This window comes from Pleurodeles waltl, chromosome 9 (assembly GCF_031143425.1).
Source record: "Pleurodeles waltl isolate 20211129_DDA chromosome 9, aPleWal1.hap1.20221129, whole genome shotgun sequence".
In the NCBI taxonomy this organism is placed as follows: Eukaryota; Metazoa; Chordata; class Amphibia; order Caudata; family Salamandridae; genus Pleurodeles; species Pleurodeles waltl.
The window spans coordinates 48,002,031-48,022,470 of NC_090448.1; the positions used below are offsets into that span (position 1 = coordinate 48,002,031).

At 45.0% G+C, this 20,440-nt stretch overlaps 1 protein-coding gene across 1 annotated transcript in view; it reads left to right on the forward strand.

Annotated features, from left to right (window-relative positions):
• MGLL (monoglyceride lipase) overlaps positions 1-20,440 on the forward strand; it is a 362,041-nt gene that overhangs the window by 148,920 nt on the left and 192,681 nt on the right. The window contains exon 3 of the mRNA XM_069206256.1: positions 3,989-4,095. Within this exon, the coding sequence (XP_069062357.1) occupies positions 3,989-4,095 (107 nt within the window). The remainder of the gene's footprint in view (positions 1-3,988; positions 4,096-20,440) is intronic.

Sequence of the window (20,440 nt, forward strand, 5' to 3'; positions counted from 1 at the left end):
TTAGGACCAAGCAGTTGTGGGGACACCGTTTTTAGTTCCGGCATTAAGTCAGCATTAGGTTTTTTGCCAGCCTCGTGTAATAAAAAAAGCATAAATATGAACTACATACTTCTATACACACATAAAAGGGCCTTGGGTCCATCCTCCTAATCCATTACTCTGTTCGAGTGTCATTCACTTTTTGCTTTCACTCACCTCCTTATCATACCCAGTGGGCCCGTGGGCTACCACATTTCAGTCTTTGGCTGCCTTGTGAATTTTTTTCTTGGCCACATGTGCACATTCACTTAAAAGGAGCACACTTCATAGCCAGGGCTGCTGGGCCAATACTTTAATTCACCAATTTTTTCACTATCTATCGATAGGACGCACTTATGTTTTTTTTTCAATTACATGCAATGGTTAATTATTTTTTAATTTTAAAAACATATATCGCAAGTATACGGCTGTCACCCCACTTTGCTAATGTCATGCCTGATGTATTTGTCGATTCTTGTTTTTATTGTAATAAAAAAATAGTTACCAAAGAGCACTTGGGATTGGATTTCGTAATCTGCGCATCAGTAGTTTGCAGAGGGCACTCAGCATTACAAACTGGCTGTGATGTACTTTGTGTACTAGCAAATGCAGTCCGTGTCTTGTAACTGATGCACCTTCCACAGTGATATTCTCAATCAATCAATATTTGTAAAGCGCGGCTACTCACCCGTGAGGGTCTCAAGGCGCTGGGGGGGGAGGAGAGGGGCCTCATCCGAAGAGCCACCAGGGTTCCTGGTGCTGGGCGTGGTCCAGGCGTGGCCGGGTGCAGATGGACTTGCCTTCGACGTGCCAGCGGCGCGCCTGCCATTAAGAAGGGGGGGGGCTAGCGGTCATCTGGGAGGTGGGTGGGCAGGAAATGTGCTTCACCGGGGGGCAGAGGAAAGAGGGGAGAAAGGAAAAAGATATAGAGAAAAACAAGGGATGATAGAAGAAAAAGTCAGAACACGCAAGAGTAAAAGAGCGTCAGAGAGAAGGAAAAGAAAAGGAAATACTTGTGATGGCCACTAGACCACCAGGAATGAGGTGCAGGAACGAGCCTGCTGGCGGAGGAGGGCCTCGAACTGGGAGTCAGGAGACTCCCAGTTCGTCCTAGAAAAGGCAGGGGCAGCAGCAGCCAGAGGAGCTGGGGAGGGCAGCAGACGCTGACCAGGAGAAGGTCATAATTGTACTATGCACATAAGGGAATCCCTTTGCTCATGCCAGGCTTCATATGGCTGAAGTATGTGCAGAATGATCTTGGGCGATTGGGACATTCTTTGCCACACAGGAAGTGGTGCACAGTTAGTGCCAATGGGCCCTTTGAAGAAGGGTATGCAGAATCTGTGAAGCTGCCGGGTGTGGGTCCCCCGCTCCTGAGGGGACTCCTACGCAAGGTCTGATGGTATGTGAGGTATCCTAGTGTCAATATCTGCACATGGGATTCCTACACCAGGCCCCTGGATGGGAGCTCTGAAATCCAGGCATTGATTGTTGTAGTGCCAAGGTCTCTTTCTCTTGGCATCAAGGTGCTCACATAGCTAATAGAAGTGAATGTCGAGGTACCTTGAACCTTCCCCTTTTATTTCCTATTGGCCCTTTTGGAGTTAAACAAGAGATGGGGGTCTCACTCTCTCAGCAGTGGGTTCAGCCTGAATCCGTGGGGAACTACAAATGATGACTGATATATTATGTGCACTTCTAGAAGATGTCTAATAAAACAAATATTCACTTTGTCCTTCGGAACATTGTGCATCCACTTTGCCAAACATGAGAACTATTCTAGTGTCCACCTGACTGATGGACAAAGACATCAAAAGTGTACAAAGGATGCTCGGGTTGGTGCTTTAAACAGTTGTCCTGACCAGCATTTTTAGTTTAGCGCTTTTCTATTTTAACTTATCAAGCATATATTACCTCGTGCAAAGACTTTTTTAGGAGTCCACTGCCATCAATGCCAGATCCTGGTGCTTTTGAATGCCAAGGCTGCCTGGTCTTGATTCATGATGCCCCTTATTGCTGCCACCCTACGCATCCCACCTCTTCATCCCACTCTTGCAGGCTCTTTTTCAACCCTACTGTCTCCCTTTGTCCCTGTTTTCCTATCTTTCACTTCCTACTTATTTTCCTCTTTTCTCCCTCTCTCTCTCTCTTTAGGCCAATGTCTCATGATACAAAATGAGTCTTGGTGCCCAAAAATGAGCCCTTGTGCTCACCACCTGCACAGATTCAGTGCCGGCCCAGAACTACCTGTAGAAAGGTTTCCAATCACCTGACCTTTAAATATACCGTGGCCCCTGGTGCCTGCTGCGTCCTGCCACTCCTGCACCGCTTCCCTTCAGCCGACCATGCCACAACTCTTCCAAATGGGTCCTCTCACCTTCTCTCTGCATCAGCCCCAGCATCCCTTTGGTGACATCCCAGGAGCTCAGCAGTGGCTTGTTGTAGGCCTGCGCAGCAGGCATGGCCTATACCAAGGGAGAGGACCTTTAACAACAGATGCAGCCTCAAGCTGAAGGGCTATAAGGCTATTAGAGCATCCCACTCATTGAGAATAGCAGGGTCTAACTGAAAAAGGAAAACACACAAAGACAGACATTAAAATGTTGCAGAAGGTCTATACCCCCATTATTGGCCCCCGCCACACCATTGTCTTCTGTGGAGCTGCAACATTCCACTGTTCTAATATAGCATTATATCAAATATTATAACGGTTGTCAAAGGCCCTCTTTCAAGGTATAGGCCCACGCTGTAGACTGTAACAAGAGAGAAGGTCTTCAAAAACCATTATAGCCCGAGGTATAAGAGCTGTAATATCATTACAACTTTCCACCCAGTGTGGGTAGAATGGTGTAAATAAACAAGGAGAAAGAAACAGAACATGGAGCAGGATGTCTGTAGCAGTCATTGTCCCGGAGCCACTCCATTGTCTTCAGTGGACCACCCGCCATTCTAAGCTTTTATTGACCTGAATTACAATGATACACTCTGTCAACCAGCATTACCCTCTGCTGTGCGAGTTACTCTTCTGTGAGCATGAAGGCTTTGCCTTTTCATCGGCTACAGCAGTGTGATCTTATGGGGTCTTCAATGTCCCTCTAAAGGTATGAGGGAGCAGCTGCAGACAAACATGAAGTGCTGATGAACCACTGTTCCATGTTTGTGTACTTAGCACTCTGCTGTACTCAATGCAGTGCTTAATTTGTACTTGTTGTTTCCGGTGCTGGGCACAGCACTTACTTTTGAGCACCAGGGCTTATTATTCTGCCTCAAGCATTTGCTGTGAGCAAAAGACATATGGGAAAGATGGAGGAAGAGAAAAACGAAAAAGTGTCACAATGGGAGAAAGCAGAAAGCTGGAAGAGCGAGCTGAAGGGGCTGGGAGTGGCTTTAAATGGATTGAAGAGGCCCGAGAGGTCTTAAGGATTACGCTGTCTCGGTATTCCGTGCTCGCTCATTTAATTGCAGCAGCCGTGTGTTTAAGAGGAGAGCTTTGGGCACCGCACATTTTTATTTACAAATTAAGCACTGGCTAAATGTTTCAGTAACTGTGTGTGCACGAAACTACACTTTTATGGCTAATGGAGCACACAGCCCTGGTTTGCTAATAATGGCAGAAGTACTCATTCCTAAACAAGACTGTTGCCACCATCAACAATACTGACCCTGGTATGTAGTGCTGGTCCATGTGTCCGCCCTTTAGAGGAGGAGGAAGCCGGGTTCTCTCTAAAACAGCTTTTTATGCTGACCAATTCTACTCTGTATCTATTGATGAAGCCTAAAAGCCCACCACGCCAGTCATAGTCTGATGAAGTTCTTTTTTGATTTTGATAACCCTTTTGATTTTGTCTGCAAATGCATGAAATACATTTGTTGGGAGTGTCTAGAGTGTGTACATTTGGCATTGAAAATGACATGTTTACTAGGTCTGTTTATTTGTTAATATTTGTTTCCTTTCTGATCCTCCATCTAGGGCCCTGGTGTATGTCGTGCATGGAGCAGGGGAGCACTGTGGTCGCTATGATGAACTGGCACAAATGATGATCGGCCTTAATATATTTGTATTTGCTCATGACCATGGTAAGTGTTCAAGAGGAATACCACGTGGTGTTTTGTAGGACATTGGCTGGCTGCTTAACGAATAACACCAAAGATCACTCCACTGTTGGTATTTGTATCGTCATCCCAGAGTCCCCTGTTGAAGTTTCAAAGGCTCAATCAGTCAACCAATCAAACATTTGTAAAGCGCGCTACTCACCCGCTAGAAACAATAGGTTGAATTAGATCACTGCCACCTTCTGTGTATTCATATTGCTGGACCATGCTGTAGCTTGATTGGCCAAATATATTTGTTGTGCTTCTCAGGGTCAAAGAGATGTTGGGATGCCACTTGCCACCAAATCAGTTTTCAGTCTAGGCTGGTTCCCCTTTGCATATGCTTGTGAATGTTCCCATGTGGTCTCTTGTTCTTGTCCCATTATTTATATAGATGGCTGAGGGAGAGCTGTGTGGGAAGGCAGGAGGTCCAATGCTTAAGTAAGGCTTAGCAACACAGTTGTCTTGAAGGATCAGTCCATGGTATTATCTCTGCTGAGGGAAGCAATGGATAGGTTGGGAGATAATAGATGGGCTGCAATTACCTGATGAATGCATCCCTCAATTTGTAGAAGACCTGCTCAGGACCTTTCATGGTGCTATCCATCTGACCATTGCTCAGCGAAGGTAGGGTCCAGTCCAATCTTCTGTGGTTGAGATGAGCGATAACACTGCACTAGTTTAGTAGACCAACAAGCGAGGGTGGTTCCGGAATGTACTTCACATGTCTTAGGTGTGGACAGTTAGTTTGAACACAGTTCCTAAATCGAACAGAGTTTATACATGATATGTGTGACCCAGCAAGGCATGGTTCGCCATCATGAGCTCGAGCTGTACGTCATATGTTTGACCAGCAATGTACAGTTCTCCATCATGAGATCTCCGATATTCATAATTGTGGCACATCTCTACCTATATGCAACAACATTGTTAAAAAATAAATTTATCTTTCCAAAACTTTTTTTTTAAGTGAATGCTTTTTTAAAACTAATGACCATGTAAAAAAGGCTACATTTTCTTTTTCCCTTTTTGTTTGTTAAATGCAGTTCAAATCGTTTAACAACGTATTCCAACAACACCCCTTTCCCAATTTCTTCTCAGATGCTCAATATAAAGCAGTCCATGGGGGCAGGCAGGCACCACTCTTTAGATGAAACTTTGTACAATGTCACTCTAAGACAGACAAAGGCTCCAATGTCCCATATACTATGCAATGGAGTCTGACAGCAGTGGGTTCAAGCATCCTAATTGCAAAGGGCACAATATTCTCAACAACATCAGCAAATAGCCAAACCATGTTATCAAAGAACTAAAGGCCTAATTCACAAAAGGGCCCGCAGTCGCAGCAGGGCCCCCCGCAATCGCGACGGGGTCCCACGCTCGTGGATACTCTCTCTATTTCAGGCACACTCCTAAAAACGTTCCTCCAGTCATCTTTACAAGGACCACTGCTTCAATAACTACACCCCCTTTAAAGGAGAGAAGCAGGAAAGTTGCAAAATACCAGAGAATTTACTCCTGCTATTTCCTTCTGAAGAACAGAGACTTAAAAAAGGAATATGGACACCAATTATAAACCTCAAAAGAGAAAACAAGTTGATCAGGATGTTTTTCTTGCTAAGGAGACATTAAGTGGACTGGATGCGTTCAAATAGATGTACAAGATGCCCATCGCTATGTGGAAACATGCAGATAAGTTCTGGGATATTCAAGGTCCAGAGATTAAAATAAAAAATACAGAGGCCTACCATTTGGCCTCAAGTTAACAAGCAGAATGATCCCAGACTGACTGCTGCTGGTAGTAAAAAAAGGAACAGGCTGGATGACTAACGCCTGTCGCTGCCTCTAAGTTCTTCTGGGTAAGTCGGCTACCCAGAAGAACTTAGAGGCAGCGACAGCGTTGAAAATCTACTGAGCGCTCCTGTTCTGGAAACGAATCATGACCGCTCAATGGCCCTTCCCGTCCGGGCCATCATTGACTCAACAGTCACAAAGGTGTTTCCATCAGGTTCCATCTTAATCAAATAGATTTGGAAGCTTTATGTTTTGGGGTGTGATCCAATCCCCTGTCAATCCTACTACGTCAACTCTGCATCTTCTGTTGATGCTTTCTCCTTATTGGCCCAGAGCTTCCTTGAGTGCACAGTTGCACCACCATTAGCATGCATTATTGTTACCTAACCATGCTCACTTCTCTGCCTACTCACGGGTGATGCCATCAGAATCTCAGGTAATTTCAAAAGGATGTGAGAGGCATGCGTTGTAGTAGGCTAATGCCATATGTGTCCATCTAGTTCATATTATGATTCTCATAATGTACAGAAATGGGTTCCGACCACGGTGACTTCTGCAGCATTCAAAGCTGCCAATCAAAGACTGACGGAAGTTGAGAGCAGCCATGACAGCATTGGTAGTTTCAGTGTTATCTCATGTAATTGGCAGCGGTGTTGCATACATTCTGCCATTGGTTTGGCGTGTTGACAGTAAAGTGATTTCTCTTTCACAAATTCTGGCAAAGATGGGTTCCCACACTCACAATTAAGGAAGACGTGATGTCCAGGGTCAAATTCTGCATTTCCCCCAATTTCAGGCCTTCTTCTTCGCACATTCTCCTCCTCCTTTCAGCATGTGGAAAATAAGTGCAGAATCTCAGGGTTTACCAGCATTCAGGAAAACTTGTAAGTGGGTGGGGCCTTATTTGGTACACCTGGGCCATGTCTGATGTGCATTAGGAGCTCTCCTTAATCTGTTCTGCTGGATGTTAGTTTGTGGCATACTACTGTGGGAAGTGACACAGCGAGCAGAGCTGTAGCCACCTGTGTACCGCCTTGGAGTAATGCACAGGGCCTGATACACAAAGGCAACTTGTACTTCTGAGTAACTTACACTTTCGGAGTAAAACTATTCTCAGATTTTATGAATAGCTAATAAATAGTACATTTACTCCAAAGTGTATAGCGCCCAGGCTATTCAGTTTGGTGGCAACGCGTAAATTACACTTTTGGAGTAAATTTACACTGAGAGGTCCCGAATCACAAAAGTAAACTTACACTTTCATGGAAGTTTACTATGTTTTCCTTCTCACAAATGTATTTTATGAGTAGTATCTTTACAACTGTGGAGCCTCCGCATTCATGTCAGAGCCTCCGCACATAAAAGCATAAGACAGGTTTATCTTTCTATGTGCAGGGTCTGCGCCACGATTGGTACTCGTAAAACACCTTTGTGAATAGAAAAAAATCGTAAACTTACATAAAAGTGTAAGCTACTGCAGTAAGCATTTGAACTTTTCACTTTCATGCAGGCATCTATGCACCACAAGCCCATCTAGTGGAGCGCTGACAGAGTTGGATTGGCCAATAGGACAATCAGGCAGTGGCCGATGGGATGTGGGAGAGGCCAGTGTGTGGGCTGTTGTTTTTTAGGGTGGAGCGCCCAAGCGCTCTAGCCTTCTGTAATCTCTCTCTGGACTTTTAACCACACCCAACGCATGCCCATCAGTTTCGTTGGTTCGTGGGCTTCCCTTTTAAAAATCGCTTGATGTTATTTGTGAAAGTCATGCATACTTCATGCCTTTTCCGGTGTTTAGCCCTCCTCGAGTGCACCGGCCAACTACTGAAAGCATACGAGGCTCCATGTTTTCAGCATGGTTTCTGGACTACTTTTTCTTTTTATTTCCTACGCAGCGTGATCTCACTGCACATTTGCCAGTATCTTTGACTGCGAGCTAACTTCTGTTTCATTTTGTGTGCTCCTTCACGGTAATGGCGTGGCTCTTTAAATCGGCTCGCTTATGTAAAACTAAATTACTTTTCATTTTCATTTTATGTGGCAATAAAAGGCCGTTTAGGACTTTACAACGCTAATAGCTCTAAGTCGAGCAAATGCAAGACCCGTTGCATTGCAAATGCTTGTTTGGCTGGTTGTGGGCTTGTTTTACGGTCTTTTGGGCCTGTGCTAGTGTTGATTTCCCTGATATTAAAACAAACATTGCTAACAGCAAACTCAGATCCATGCAGCCTTCCATATCTTGCAAAACACTTATGCAAAGTGTCTTAATAAGTTCAAGACTGGCCAATTTGCAAACATGGATCACTTTTTTAGCTATCTCATTCACTAATGGGACCACTTATGCTTTGATGCCCGGGCCTATTTTCTGTCCCAGTCCCACCCTGAGCGCCGAGTGTTTTTATAGGAAAAGCCCTCAGAGGGCCCAGATATTGAGATGCTGACATGAGCAGAAGTCTTGAGCCTTTCAAAGGCAGGGAAGTTATCCGCTGCTCTTTACACCAAATGAGTGGATTAACATTGTCAGAAACTGATGGCACCAGGAGAGCCAGTGCCACTTTTCAAGGCAGGGGCTCTGCCAGCTGCTTTGCCACGACTGAGACATGTAGGCAAGGAGTCTATTTCTTAAAAAGGGAACCAGCTTCACAACTTCATAAAGCTTTTGTGGTTATGTTTGAAAAACGTCATCCCCGGTAAAAAGAAGTCTGTGCAGAGGAATTCTCCATCCATAAAGTGTGCTTTGTTGATATTTTCTCTTGCATAGTTTAGTTTTTGCTGTATTTTTCCTGCTTTCTTTTCTTGCCAGGAAAGTTCATGCTTCATTAAGGATTTAGATCTCAGTGACTAGATCCTTGTTGAATGCTGAAAGATGGGTTTGACTGATTTTCATGAGTAATAACTTGGTGCAATATACACCTGCAGTTGGAAAGTTCCCCAGAAACATATTGGCAAGGCATACCTGCTGATTTTGACCAGCGGTGGGAGGTATGGGGGAGGGCTGTAAAATACTGGGTGTAGAAAGCATCACAGTCTGCATGTTATTCCCTATTTACACTTGAGAAGCGTGCAATTGGTGATATATATCACCTCCGATAAATAATAATGTGAACAGTATTTTTATTTTCAACATGCAATAAACATTGTAATGGTTAAAAAATTGACAAGTAAGGATTTCAATTACCGAGTGCCATGGTGGAGACACATTTTGCTTCTGTTCACCAGAGCATGAGGCATCGGGACAGCCCACTTCACAACTATTCACTGTGCACCAGCGGCAGCTCCTCCACTATGGCGGACGAGCATTGCTCCCCGCCAGCAGCAGCTGCAAAGCTTGAAAAATAAAACGATAATAAACCATGTTTATTATCGTTTTATTTTTCTAGGAGGTGGGGCCTTTGGGGGTGACAGGCAGGTAGGGGGAGTGGTGTGCGGGTTTGTCTGGCTGTCTCAGGACGGCCAAACCCACATGCGCACTGAGCTCTCTCCAAACCGCACTGTGTTGCCAGGTTGAAAACAGCAGGCACAGGCTCGCAGTCTCCCTGGGTGCGCAAAGCCAGGGCGCTCAGGCCAATCCTGACAATACTCTTATGCTGCTTGTAGCATGAGAGCAGCTTTAGGATTGGCCGCAGGGCAGGCTGGGAGCCTATGCCTGCAGAATGGAGCCAGAAGAGCGGCAATGTAGCGGGCGTCAGGTAAGGTTTTTTTTTTATTATTACTATTTTTCTTGTCTTGTTGTTTTGTGCCCCCGCCTCGCCACTTTTCCCCAGCAGCTACCGCCCTTGCTGTGCCGATCCGCCTAAAAAAACAGAACTGGCAGGACAAAATTTGACGTGACGTTACTTTATCTTTCCATTCGTTATCCTTTTTTAAATTTTTTATCCATCACTGTGAGTTGAAACTATGTTTTCAACTTTCAGTCTTTCAAATCCAGTAGAACCTTTTATTTGCACCAATCGGAATCATAGTTTCCTCGGATGTACATTAATCCTAAAAGTATACCTGGCTGCTACCAAGCATCCATATCACTCATTTTTCTCTTCATTAAAATCCTATTTAAAATGTCCACTGCAAGCATATGGTGCCCACATTTAGATGACGTCACGTTTTATTTCTTTTTCCTTTTTATTTTTGTGGCATATGTTTGTAATAAAACAAATATAAGCAATATAAGCTTCACGTCAGCTTGTCAAACCTGGTTCTGTTGGCGTTGGCAATGCTTGTTTTTCTGTAGTTGCGGAAGTGCCATTGTCGCCCACTTTTTCTCAGTGTCCCGAGCACGATTACCGTTCTTTGCATATTTCACCCTTTTTTTTTTTTTAGAAAAAAAAACACCTGTAAATTATAAAACCTGCGTAGTTTGCATTTATGTGCACGCGCGCTGTCACTGAGCCATCAGAATGTCCGGTTAAGGAATGTATTCTCCCTGAGGTGAAACCGACAGCGTTCGGTGATTTAAGAAGATATGACAGAATCAGGAAGGACAAAAATACTCATCTAACGTTTCCTAAACCCTATCGACGGCAGAAAACTTCAGTGGTGCAGGAAACAAACTACATTTCAGTTCAGTTATAACTTATCTGCAGGTGATTTCATGTTAACGTCTGCTAATGTTCAGACCATAACTTGCATCAAGCAAACAGCATTAAACATGTTTCAGATGGTGGGTTACAAGATAAAAACATGCACCTGTGAACCACCGTGCAGACGGCCAATGACGCGCTCAATAACTACTGGGGTTAGGCTGGAAAAACACAACATAGCCCTCCATCAGTACCACCCACCCACTCCGCATCACCCACTCACGTCCGCAAACGTGATTGGTGTAGGAATCCTGCACTGGAGAAGCACGCCAGGCGAATCACAGCATCAGACCTTAGTCTTTACAAAGCGCCAAGAGGCCGCGTAATTGGTGAACGCTGCGCTGTATACACAAGAGGGAGGGAGATGGAGACTTGACTCTTTATCTCAAGCCTATGGTTTGTCATTTATTGGCCACCACTGGCCACACTGGTTCTGTGAATATTGAAATTACCTTTCTAGCTCTTCCGATTTGGAGATACCATTGTTTGATGTTGTGGTTGGATCTTAAGCATGTTCCCATATCCCCCGAACCAGCCGGTGAGTCCATGCCAACCGTGAGCGTTACCATCTCTTTAGTACCACTGCCAGTTCAAAATATTGACTATTTGTATTTGTATTTGTATTTTGAGTATTTATAAAGCGCGTTCTGGCCTTAGCATCGAGGCGCTGGAAAAAAAAGAGCCATCAGAGTCTGATGGGAGGGACAAGGCCAGGGCAGAGAGAGAGCGGCTAACGGGGAAACAACCAAGTTTTCACCAGCCTTCTGAAAATCAGGAAGTTATCCTCCTTCCTAATATCCCCGGGGAGTGGATTCCAGTGCTTAGCTGCTGCCACTGTGAACGGTTTGTCTCCCCAGCTCGCCCTCCGAGTACGACAAACTTGGATCTGGTTTGCGTTTCTAGACCTCAGTTGCCGGCATGGATTGTACCACCGTAGTCTTCCAGCTAAGTAGTCTGCTCCACCTCCGTGCGCCGCCTTAAAAGCAAGGCATAGCGTCTTAAATATTATCCGTTTCGCAACTGGAAGCCAGTGCAGTCGTTCAAGGCTCTTACTGGCGGATGCTGAGCGCGGGAGGTCAAGAACCAACGTGGCCGTGTTATTTTGGATTAGTTGGAGCTTTCTCAGTGACAGTTTGTCTAAGTCCAGCAATAGGGAGTTACAGTAGTCCAGCCTGGACATAACTAAAGCCATAATAACCGTCACTCTTTCCACCTGCTGCAAAAAAGGGAACATTTTTCTCAATGTTTTCAAAGTCCAGTAACTTGCTCTAACCATGGCATTCACTTGAGGCTTAAAACTTAGACAGTTATCAAAGATAACTCCCAGATTTTTCGTAGCCGTGGTAGGGACGGGAAGCTCTCCACATTCCATGGGCCACCAACAGGAGTTCCATAACTCACTACAAGCTCCGAACAGCACTATTTCAGTTTTATTACTGTTAAGCTTCAGCCAGTTCAGCGCCATCCAGCCATTAATCTCACGCATACAGTTACAAAACCGGTCAGCCACTTCTTCCCAATTCTTCCTAGACACCGGTATGATCAATTGGGAGTCATCCGCATAGGAGGTGGGCATAAAACCGTATGAGCTGATTAATTTGGCCAGAGGGGCAACATAGATATTAAACAACGTAGGGCTGAGTGCTGAGCCCTGTGGGACTCCGCACGGTAAACAGAAGGCAGGAGCTTTGACATTGGCCCAGCTTACCGTGATGGATCTGTCTCCTAAAAAGGATTCAAGAATCTTAAGCGCAGAGTCTCTAATCCCTGCTTGGTAGAGACGAGATACCATCATCTGAGGAGAGATGGTATCAAATGCTGCCGAAAGATCTAATAGGACCAGAATAGCATCTGCCTCTCATCCCGTAACCTGCTGATAGTGTCAGATGTCGTTAGTAGCACTGATTCAGTACTGTGGGCCTTCCAAAAGCCATGTTGAGACCGGTCAAGGCAGCCTGAAACTAAGACTATTAAATTTCAACATTTGATCCCTAGAAATTGTATTCCCTGATGGAACATACTTTGGGCCTGATTACAACTTTAGAGGAGGTGTTAATCTGTCCCAAATGTGACGGATATTCCACCGGCCGTATTACGAGTTCCATAGGATATAATGGACTCGTAATACGGCTGGTGGTATATCCGTCACTTTACCGTCACTTTTTTGGACGGATTAACACCTCCTCCAAAGTTGTAATCAGGCCCTTTATGTGTTAGCCAAGCTCCAGCACTGGCTGTCGCCCTGTGTTGAACTGTGGCTGTGAGTCCTGTTAGGAACTGAACTGGTTTTCTAGCTCAGTGGTGTCCGATTGTGGATACCATCTGCTGGCAACCCAGTAGTCCCAGCTGAAAGCATCACAACACTGTGAACCATCCCTTTGATACCTAAAATTTGCACTTTGAACATTGGACAAGGGCCCAGTTTTGGATGGCAGGTTCTTGAACCATTTGGATGCTTGAAACATTTTACAAGATTCTCAGTTGCTGGTTCAAACCCACTTTGTTTCCCAAAGTTGCGTCCAGTGGCAATGAGAAGCTGTGACAGAGGGATTTCTTTGAGATTACATACTTGTGTCATGCAGAATCTGTCTTCCAAACCTTACTTGAAAGCCAGATTCAAGCACTGATTTCTTGACTTGCTATACTCATCTGACCTTCAGATGTTTTAGCATTCTCACAAATGCTACTATCACCCTATTGTACATCTAATTTGGTTAGTTTTTATATGTCTCATATGGGATCACATGAGTGTAAGTCAACAACCTACAAGGATGTAAACATGGGACTTTCTATGATACCAATTTCTTATTGCCTATACGTAACGCATATGTTTTCGAAATTATTGCTCTTCTATTTGAAGAATATATTTTTGCATGTAACGTTGTTTTCGAATATTTAGGATGATTTTACAGTTTAATTCAATGTGTTATTAAGAGTGGGGATGTAAGACTCATCATTTGAAAATTTCACATCTTGCAAGGAGCATTAGATAAAAAAAGCAGTTTTTTGTGTTTCGCTTGTTGGCATACATTATTGACTTCATCGATTCCAAAAAACGTGAGAATCAGGCTTACCTCCATTGTTCAATGAAACATAGCAGGTGGGATTTTATTCACATCCCCCCAGAGAGTGGCAAAGGCAGTACAACTTAAAAAAATGTGGATATAATTTGCTATAAGTGTTTAACATTTCCTCCACTGAATCAGTAAATACTTTGTTAATTTGGTCAATTTTTGCGTGGTCTACTAGATTCTGTGTAAGGTGAAAAAATGGATTCTTCTTTAAGACAACAGATTTGCCAGTAGACTAAAGAGTGTTTATAGATACTTGCATTAAATTCTAGGCAAGTATCCTTTCCAGACACTGTGATGTGACTGTAAGTTGCCATCCACTGCAGCACACAGTTCCCGTTATCATCTTGAAGCTTTGACGTGTTACTCTTGAAAGCTAAGGGAATCAATTGATTATCCATTGGAAGTGGAGGTTTACCTGAGACTCTCTCATACCAGCAGCAACTAACATGCATGCAACAGAGACTGCCATCAGCTGTCCTATGACCAGGAGATCAGCCTCCAGATTTTATTATATAGCCCTTTCAAGACTTAAAGAACTTGAAAAAGCCAAAGTTTTGTTTCCTAGCACTAAAGTAAGGCCTCGTAACAAATGTATTTTTCTTTGGAAATATCCAAGAATTGAGCGAATCGCAGGAGAAAGCAGATATAGAGACTGACAAAACCTAGTAATGCATTAAGTTGCATACGTTTCAGATGGGTGTTTTTTTTCTTTTTAAAACGTATTTTTTTATGAATGTATAATCCATCATCTAATACTCAGCAATGAGCATATGATAAAAAAGATTGATTACAAATCACTGAACAAAAAGACAATGTAAGGAAATGCCTCCTTGGCATGGTTACCCCCTGACTTTTTGCCTTTGCTGATGCTTTGTTTTGAATTGGAAGTGTGCTGAGGCCTGCTAACCAGGCCCCAGCACCAGTGTTCTTTCCCTAACCTGTACTTTTGATTCCACAATTGGCACACCCTGGCATCCAGATAAGTCCCTTGTAAGTGGTACCCCTGGTACCAAGGGCCCTAATGCCAAGGAAGGTCTCTAAGGGCTGCAGCATGTCTTATGCCACCCTGGAGACCCCTTACTCAGCACAGACACACTGCTTGCCAGCTTGTGTGTGCTGGTGAGAACAAAACGAGTAAGTCGACATGGCACTCCCCTCAGGGTGCCATGCCAGCCTCTCACTGCCTATGCAGGTATAGATAAGTCACCCCTCTAGTAGGCCTTACAGCCCTAAGGCAGGGTGCACTATACCATAGGTGAGGACACCAGTGCATGAGCACTGTGCCCCTACAGTGTCTAAGCAATACCTTAGACATTGTAAGTACAGGGTAGCCATAAGAGTATATGGTCTGGGAGTCTGTTTTACACAAACTCCACAGCACCATAATGGCTACACTGAAAACTGGGAAGTTTGGTATCAAACTTCTCAGCACAATAAATGCACACTGATGCCAGTGTACATTTTATTGTAAAATACACCACAGAGGGCACCTTAGAGGTGCCCCCTGAAACCTTAACCGACTATCTGTGTAGGCTGACTGGTTCCAGCAGCCTGCCACAACCGAGACATGTTGCTGGCCCCATGGGGAGAGTGCCTTTGTCACTCTGAGGCCAGTAACAAAGCCTGCACTGGGTGGAGATGCTAACACCTCCCCCAGGCAGGAGCTGTAATACCTGGCGGTGAGCCTCAAAGGCTCACCCCTTTGTCACAGCACCGCAGGACACTCCAGCTAGTGGAGTTGCCCGCCCCCTCCGGCCACGGCCCCCACTTTTGGCGGCAAGACCGGAGGAAACAAAGAAAACAACAAGGAGGAGTCACTGGCCAGTCAGGACAGCCCCTAAGGTGTCCTGAGCTGAAGTGACTCTAACTTTTAGAAATCCTCCATCTTGCAGATGGAGGATTCCCCCAATAGGATTAGGGATGTGACCCCCTCCCCTTGGGAGGAGGCACAAAGAGGGTGTACTCACCCTCAGGGCTAGTAGCCATTGGCTACTAACCCCCCAGACCTAAACACGCCCTTAAATTTAGTATTTAAGGGCTTCCCTGAACCTAAGAATTTAGATTCCTGCAACTAACAAGAAGAGGACTGCTGAGCTGAAAAACCCCTGCAGAGGAAGAACAGAAGACACCAACTGCTTTGGCCCCAGACTTACCGGCCTGTCTCCTGCCTTCCAAAGAAACCTGCTCCAGCGACGCTTTCCAAGGGACCAGCGACCTTTGAATCCTCTGAGGACTGCCCAGCTTCGAGAAAAGACAAGGAACTCCCGAGGACAGCGGCACTGCTCCAAAAGAACTGCAACTTTGTTTCAAGGAGCAGATTTAAAGACCCCTGCAACTCCCCGCAAGAAGCGTGAGACTTGCAACCCTGCACCAGGCGACCCCGACTCGACTGGTGGAGAAACAACGCGACAGGGAGGACCCCCAGGCGACTCCAAGACTGTGAGTAACCAAAGTTGTCCCCCCTGAGTCCCCACAGCGACGCCTGCAGAGGGAATCCCGAGGCTCCCCCTGACCGCGACTGCCTGAACTCCATTTCCCGACGGCTGGAAAAGACCCTGCACCCGCAGCCCCCAGCGCCTAAAGGAACGGAACTCCTGTGCAGGAGTGACCCCCAGGAGGCCCTCTCCCTTGCCCAGGTGGTGGCTACCCCGAGGAGCCCCCCCTTGCCTGCCTGCAACGCTGAAGAGATCCCTTGATCTCTCATTGAAAACCATTGAAAACCCGACGCGTGTTTGCACACTGCACCCGGCCGCCCCCGCGCTGCTGAGGGTGTACTTTTTGTGCTGACTTGTGTCCCCCCCGGTGCCCTATAAAACCCCCCTGGTCTGCCCTCCGAAGACGCGGGTACTTACCTGCTGGCAGACTGGAACCGGGGCACCCCCTTCTCTCCATTGAAGCCTATGTGTTTTGGGCACCTCTTTGACCTTTGCACCTGACCGGCCCTGAGCTGCTGGTGTGATAACTTTGGGGTTGCTCTGAACCCCCAACGGTGGGCTACCTTGGACCAAAAACTGAAACCTGTAAGTGACTTACTTACCTGTTAAAACTAACAATAACTTACCTTCCCCAGGAACTGTGAAAATTGCACTGTGTCCACTTTTAAAACAGCTTATTGTGTTTTATGTAAAAAGTATACATGCTAATGTAATGATACAAAGTTCCTAAAGTACTTACCTGCAATACCTTTCAAATGAGATATTACATGTAAAATTTGAACCTGTGGTTCTTAAAATAAACTAAGAAAGGATATTTTTCTATAACAAAACCTATTGGCTGGATTTGTCTCTGAGTGTGTGTTCCTCATTTATTGCCTGTGTGTATGTACAACAAATGCTTAACACTACTCCTTGGATAAGCCTACTGCTCGACCACACTACCACAAAATAGAGCATTAGTATTATCTCTTTTTGCCACTATCTTACCTCTAAGGGGAACCCTTGGACTCTGTGCATGCTATTCCTTACTTTGAAATAGTGCATACAGAGCCAACTTCCTACATTGGTGGATCAGCGGTGGGGTACAAGACTTTGCATTTGCTGGACTACTCAGCCAATACCTGATCACACGACAAATTCCAAAAATTGTCATTAGAACTTGATTTTTGCAATTTGAAATTTTTCTAAATTCTTTAAAGTCCTGCTAGGGCCTTGTGTTAATCCCTGTTAGCATTGCTTTAAGAGTTTAAAAGTTTGGTAAAAGTTTGAATTAGATTCTAGAACCAGTTTTAGTTTCTTAAAAAGTATTCCAACTTTTAGAAGCATAATGTCTAGTACAGATGTGAATGTGGTGGAACTCGACACCACACCTTACCTCCATCTACAGATGAGAGAGCTAAGGTCACTCTGTAAAATAAAGAAAATAACAATGGGCTCCAGACCTTCCAAACTACAGCTCACAGGAGGGACCAACCTCTCTGAAATCACTGAGGATAACTCCAGTGAAGAGGACATCCAGTTAGCCAGGATGGCCAAAAGATTGGCTTTGGAAAGACAGATCCTAGCCATAGAAAGGGAAAGACAAGAGATGGGCCTAGGACCCATCAATGGTGGCAGCAACATAAATAGGGTCAGAGATTCTCCTGACATGTTGAAAATCCCTAAAGGGATTGTGACTAAATATGAAGATGGTGATAACATCACCAAATGGTTCACAGCTTTTGAGAGGGCTTGTGTAACCAGAAAAGTGAACAAATCTCACTGGGGTGCTCTCCTTTGGGAAATGTTCACAGGAAAGTGTAGGGATAGACTCCTCACACTCTCTGGAAAAGATGCAGAATCTTATGACCTCATGAAGGCTACCCTGATTGAGGGCTTTGGATTCTCCACTGAGGAGTATAGGATTAGATTCAGGGGGGCTCAAAAATCCTCGAGCCAGACCTGGGTTGACTTTGTAGACTACTCAGTAAAAACACTAGATGGTTGGATTCAAGGCAGTGGTGTAAGTAATTATGATGGGCTGTACAATTTATTTGTGAAAGAACACCTGTTAAGTAATTGTTTCAATGACAAACTGCATCAGCATCTGGTAGACCTAGGACCAATTTCTCCCCAAGAATTGGGAAAGAAGGCGGACCATTGGGTGAAGACTAGGGTGTCCAAAACTTCCACAGGGGGTGACCAAAAGAAAGGGGTCACAAAACCTCCCCAGGGGAAGGGTGGTGAGACAGCCAAAAATAAAAATAGTAAAGAGTCTTCTACAGGCCCCCAAAAACCTGCACAGGAGGGTGGGCCCAGAGCCTCTTCACAAAACAATCCTGGGTACAAGGGTAAAAACTTTGATCCCAAAAAGGCCTGGTGTCGTAGCTGTAGTCAGTCTGGGCACCAAACTGGAGACAAGGCCTGTCCCAAGAAAGATACCACTTCTAACTCCCATCCAGCTAAAACTGGAATGGCCAGTCTCCAAGTGGGATCAACAGTGTGCCCAGAGCAAATCAGGTGTCACACTGAAGCTACATTAGTCTCTGAGGGTGGGGTGGATTTAGCCACACTGGAAACTGGTTTCCCCTGGCCAATACCTGGCTGGACAAACTTATCCAGTCACCAACGCTGACAATCAGACTAAAGTACATCCCATGGCTATGGTAACTTTAGAGTGGGGAGGGGTCAATGGCCTGAAACAGGTGGTGGTCTCCTCAAATATCCCAGTAGACTGTTTGCTTGGAAATGACCTGGAGTCCTCAGCATGGGCTGAGGTAGAACTGAAAACCCATGCAGCCATGCTGGGTATCCCTGAACTGGTGTGTGTCAAGACAAGGGCACAGTGCAAGGCACAGGGTGAAAAAGTAGAGCTGGAGTCTGGAAGAAAGGCCCAGCCTACCAAGAGGAAAGGAAAGTCAGCTGGGAAACCAGCTGCAACACAACAAGAAAAAGAGAACCTCTCTTCTCAGGAAGAAGTTCTGCCCTCTGAGGGAACTGAGCCTATGGAGCTGGAACCTTATCAGGTTGAGCTCTTAGGCCCAGGGGGACCCTCAAGGGAAGAGTTGTGTAAGGGACAAGAAACCTGTCCCTCTCTTGAAGGCCTTAGGCAACAAGCTGCTGAAGAGTCCAAAGGCAAGAAAAATGGAACACATAGGGTCTATTGGGAAGATGGACTCCTGTACACTGAGGCAAGAGATCCCAAACCTGGTTCCACTAGGAGAGTGGTAGTGCCTCAGGGTTTCAGAGAGTTTATTCTGACCTTAGCCCATGATATTCCCCTTGCTGGGCATTTGGGACAAACCAAGACGTGGGAGAGGTTAGTCAACCACTTCTACTGGCCCAATATGTCCCAGAAGGTTAAGGAGTTTTGCCTCTCCTGCCCCACCTGTCAAGCCAGTGGTAAGACAGGTGGGCATCCAAAGGCCCCCCTCATTCCACTTCCAGTGGTGGGGGTCCCCTTTGAAAGAGTGGGTGTGGACATAGTTGGTCCACTAGAACCTCCCACAGCCTCAGGAAATATGTACATCCTAGTAGTAGTGGATCATGCTACTAGGTATCCTGAAGCTATCCCCCTTAGGTCGACTACTGCCCCTGCAGTAGCCAAGGCCCTCATTGGTATCTTTACCAGAGTGGGCTTCATTCTGGTAGTAAATCAGTGATAAAAGAGGTGTCAGTGGTTTACCATAGTCTAGATCCACTCTTCTTCAATATGTGCAAAATGTGATCATGCATCTTATTAAAAAATACTCGTTTGTATGAAGGCAGCAGGTCCAATTTAAAAAATTGTAAAATTGACATGTAATTCAATGACCCAATGTCAATTATTGTAAGAGGAAGACCCTTTCTTTGGAGAAACTAATCTTTATATGGCATGTCAGTGGAAGGTAGTTAAGATCATAGACATTGTCTTGGTTTTCAAAATAATGATCTGCTAGATATCTTTTTGGCTCCATCTTATAACTCTGTTTTGGATGTAAGACCCCTCTAGTAGGGTTTAATAATAAAACCTCTGTGTTGTCTTTAGTTATCCTAGAACTTGCCTGTCTGGAATAGATCTTTACAGCATCTAAAATTGCTTAAATACTTTTTAGTAGCTCTGGCTTTAAAGGCATAGCTATCTTGTCTGCTTAGAGTTTTAATATAGATATCTCACCTAGTGGTGACTAGATTGTTTTCTTTGACCAAATAAATTGGGCTAAGGGCTCAATAACCAGGGCAAAAGGAACCCTACCATCTTCCCAACATGCCTTCTCATTGATCTGTTTGCAGGGAATTCCTCCCACCTTCCATGAGCAAAATTCTGCTAATGTGCTGTGCTTACACCTTAGAGACAAATGAAGTCACGCAATGCGTCTTTGGTTTGTGAATACACCCTCTGTGTGTGACATTGGAGAATTCAATTGTCTGCACTGTCCAGTTCCTCGTGTGATGTTATTTTTCCCTCACAAACTTTCACATGCTCTTATTTGAA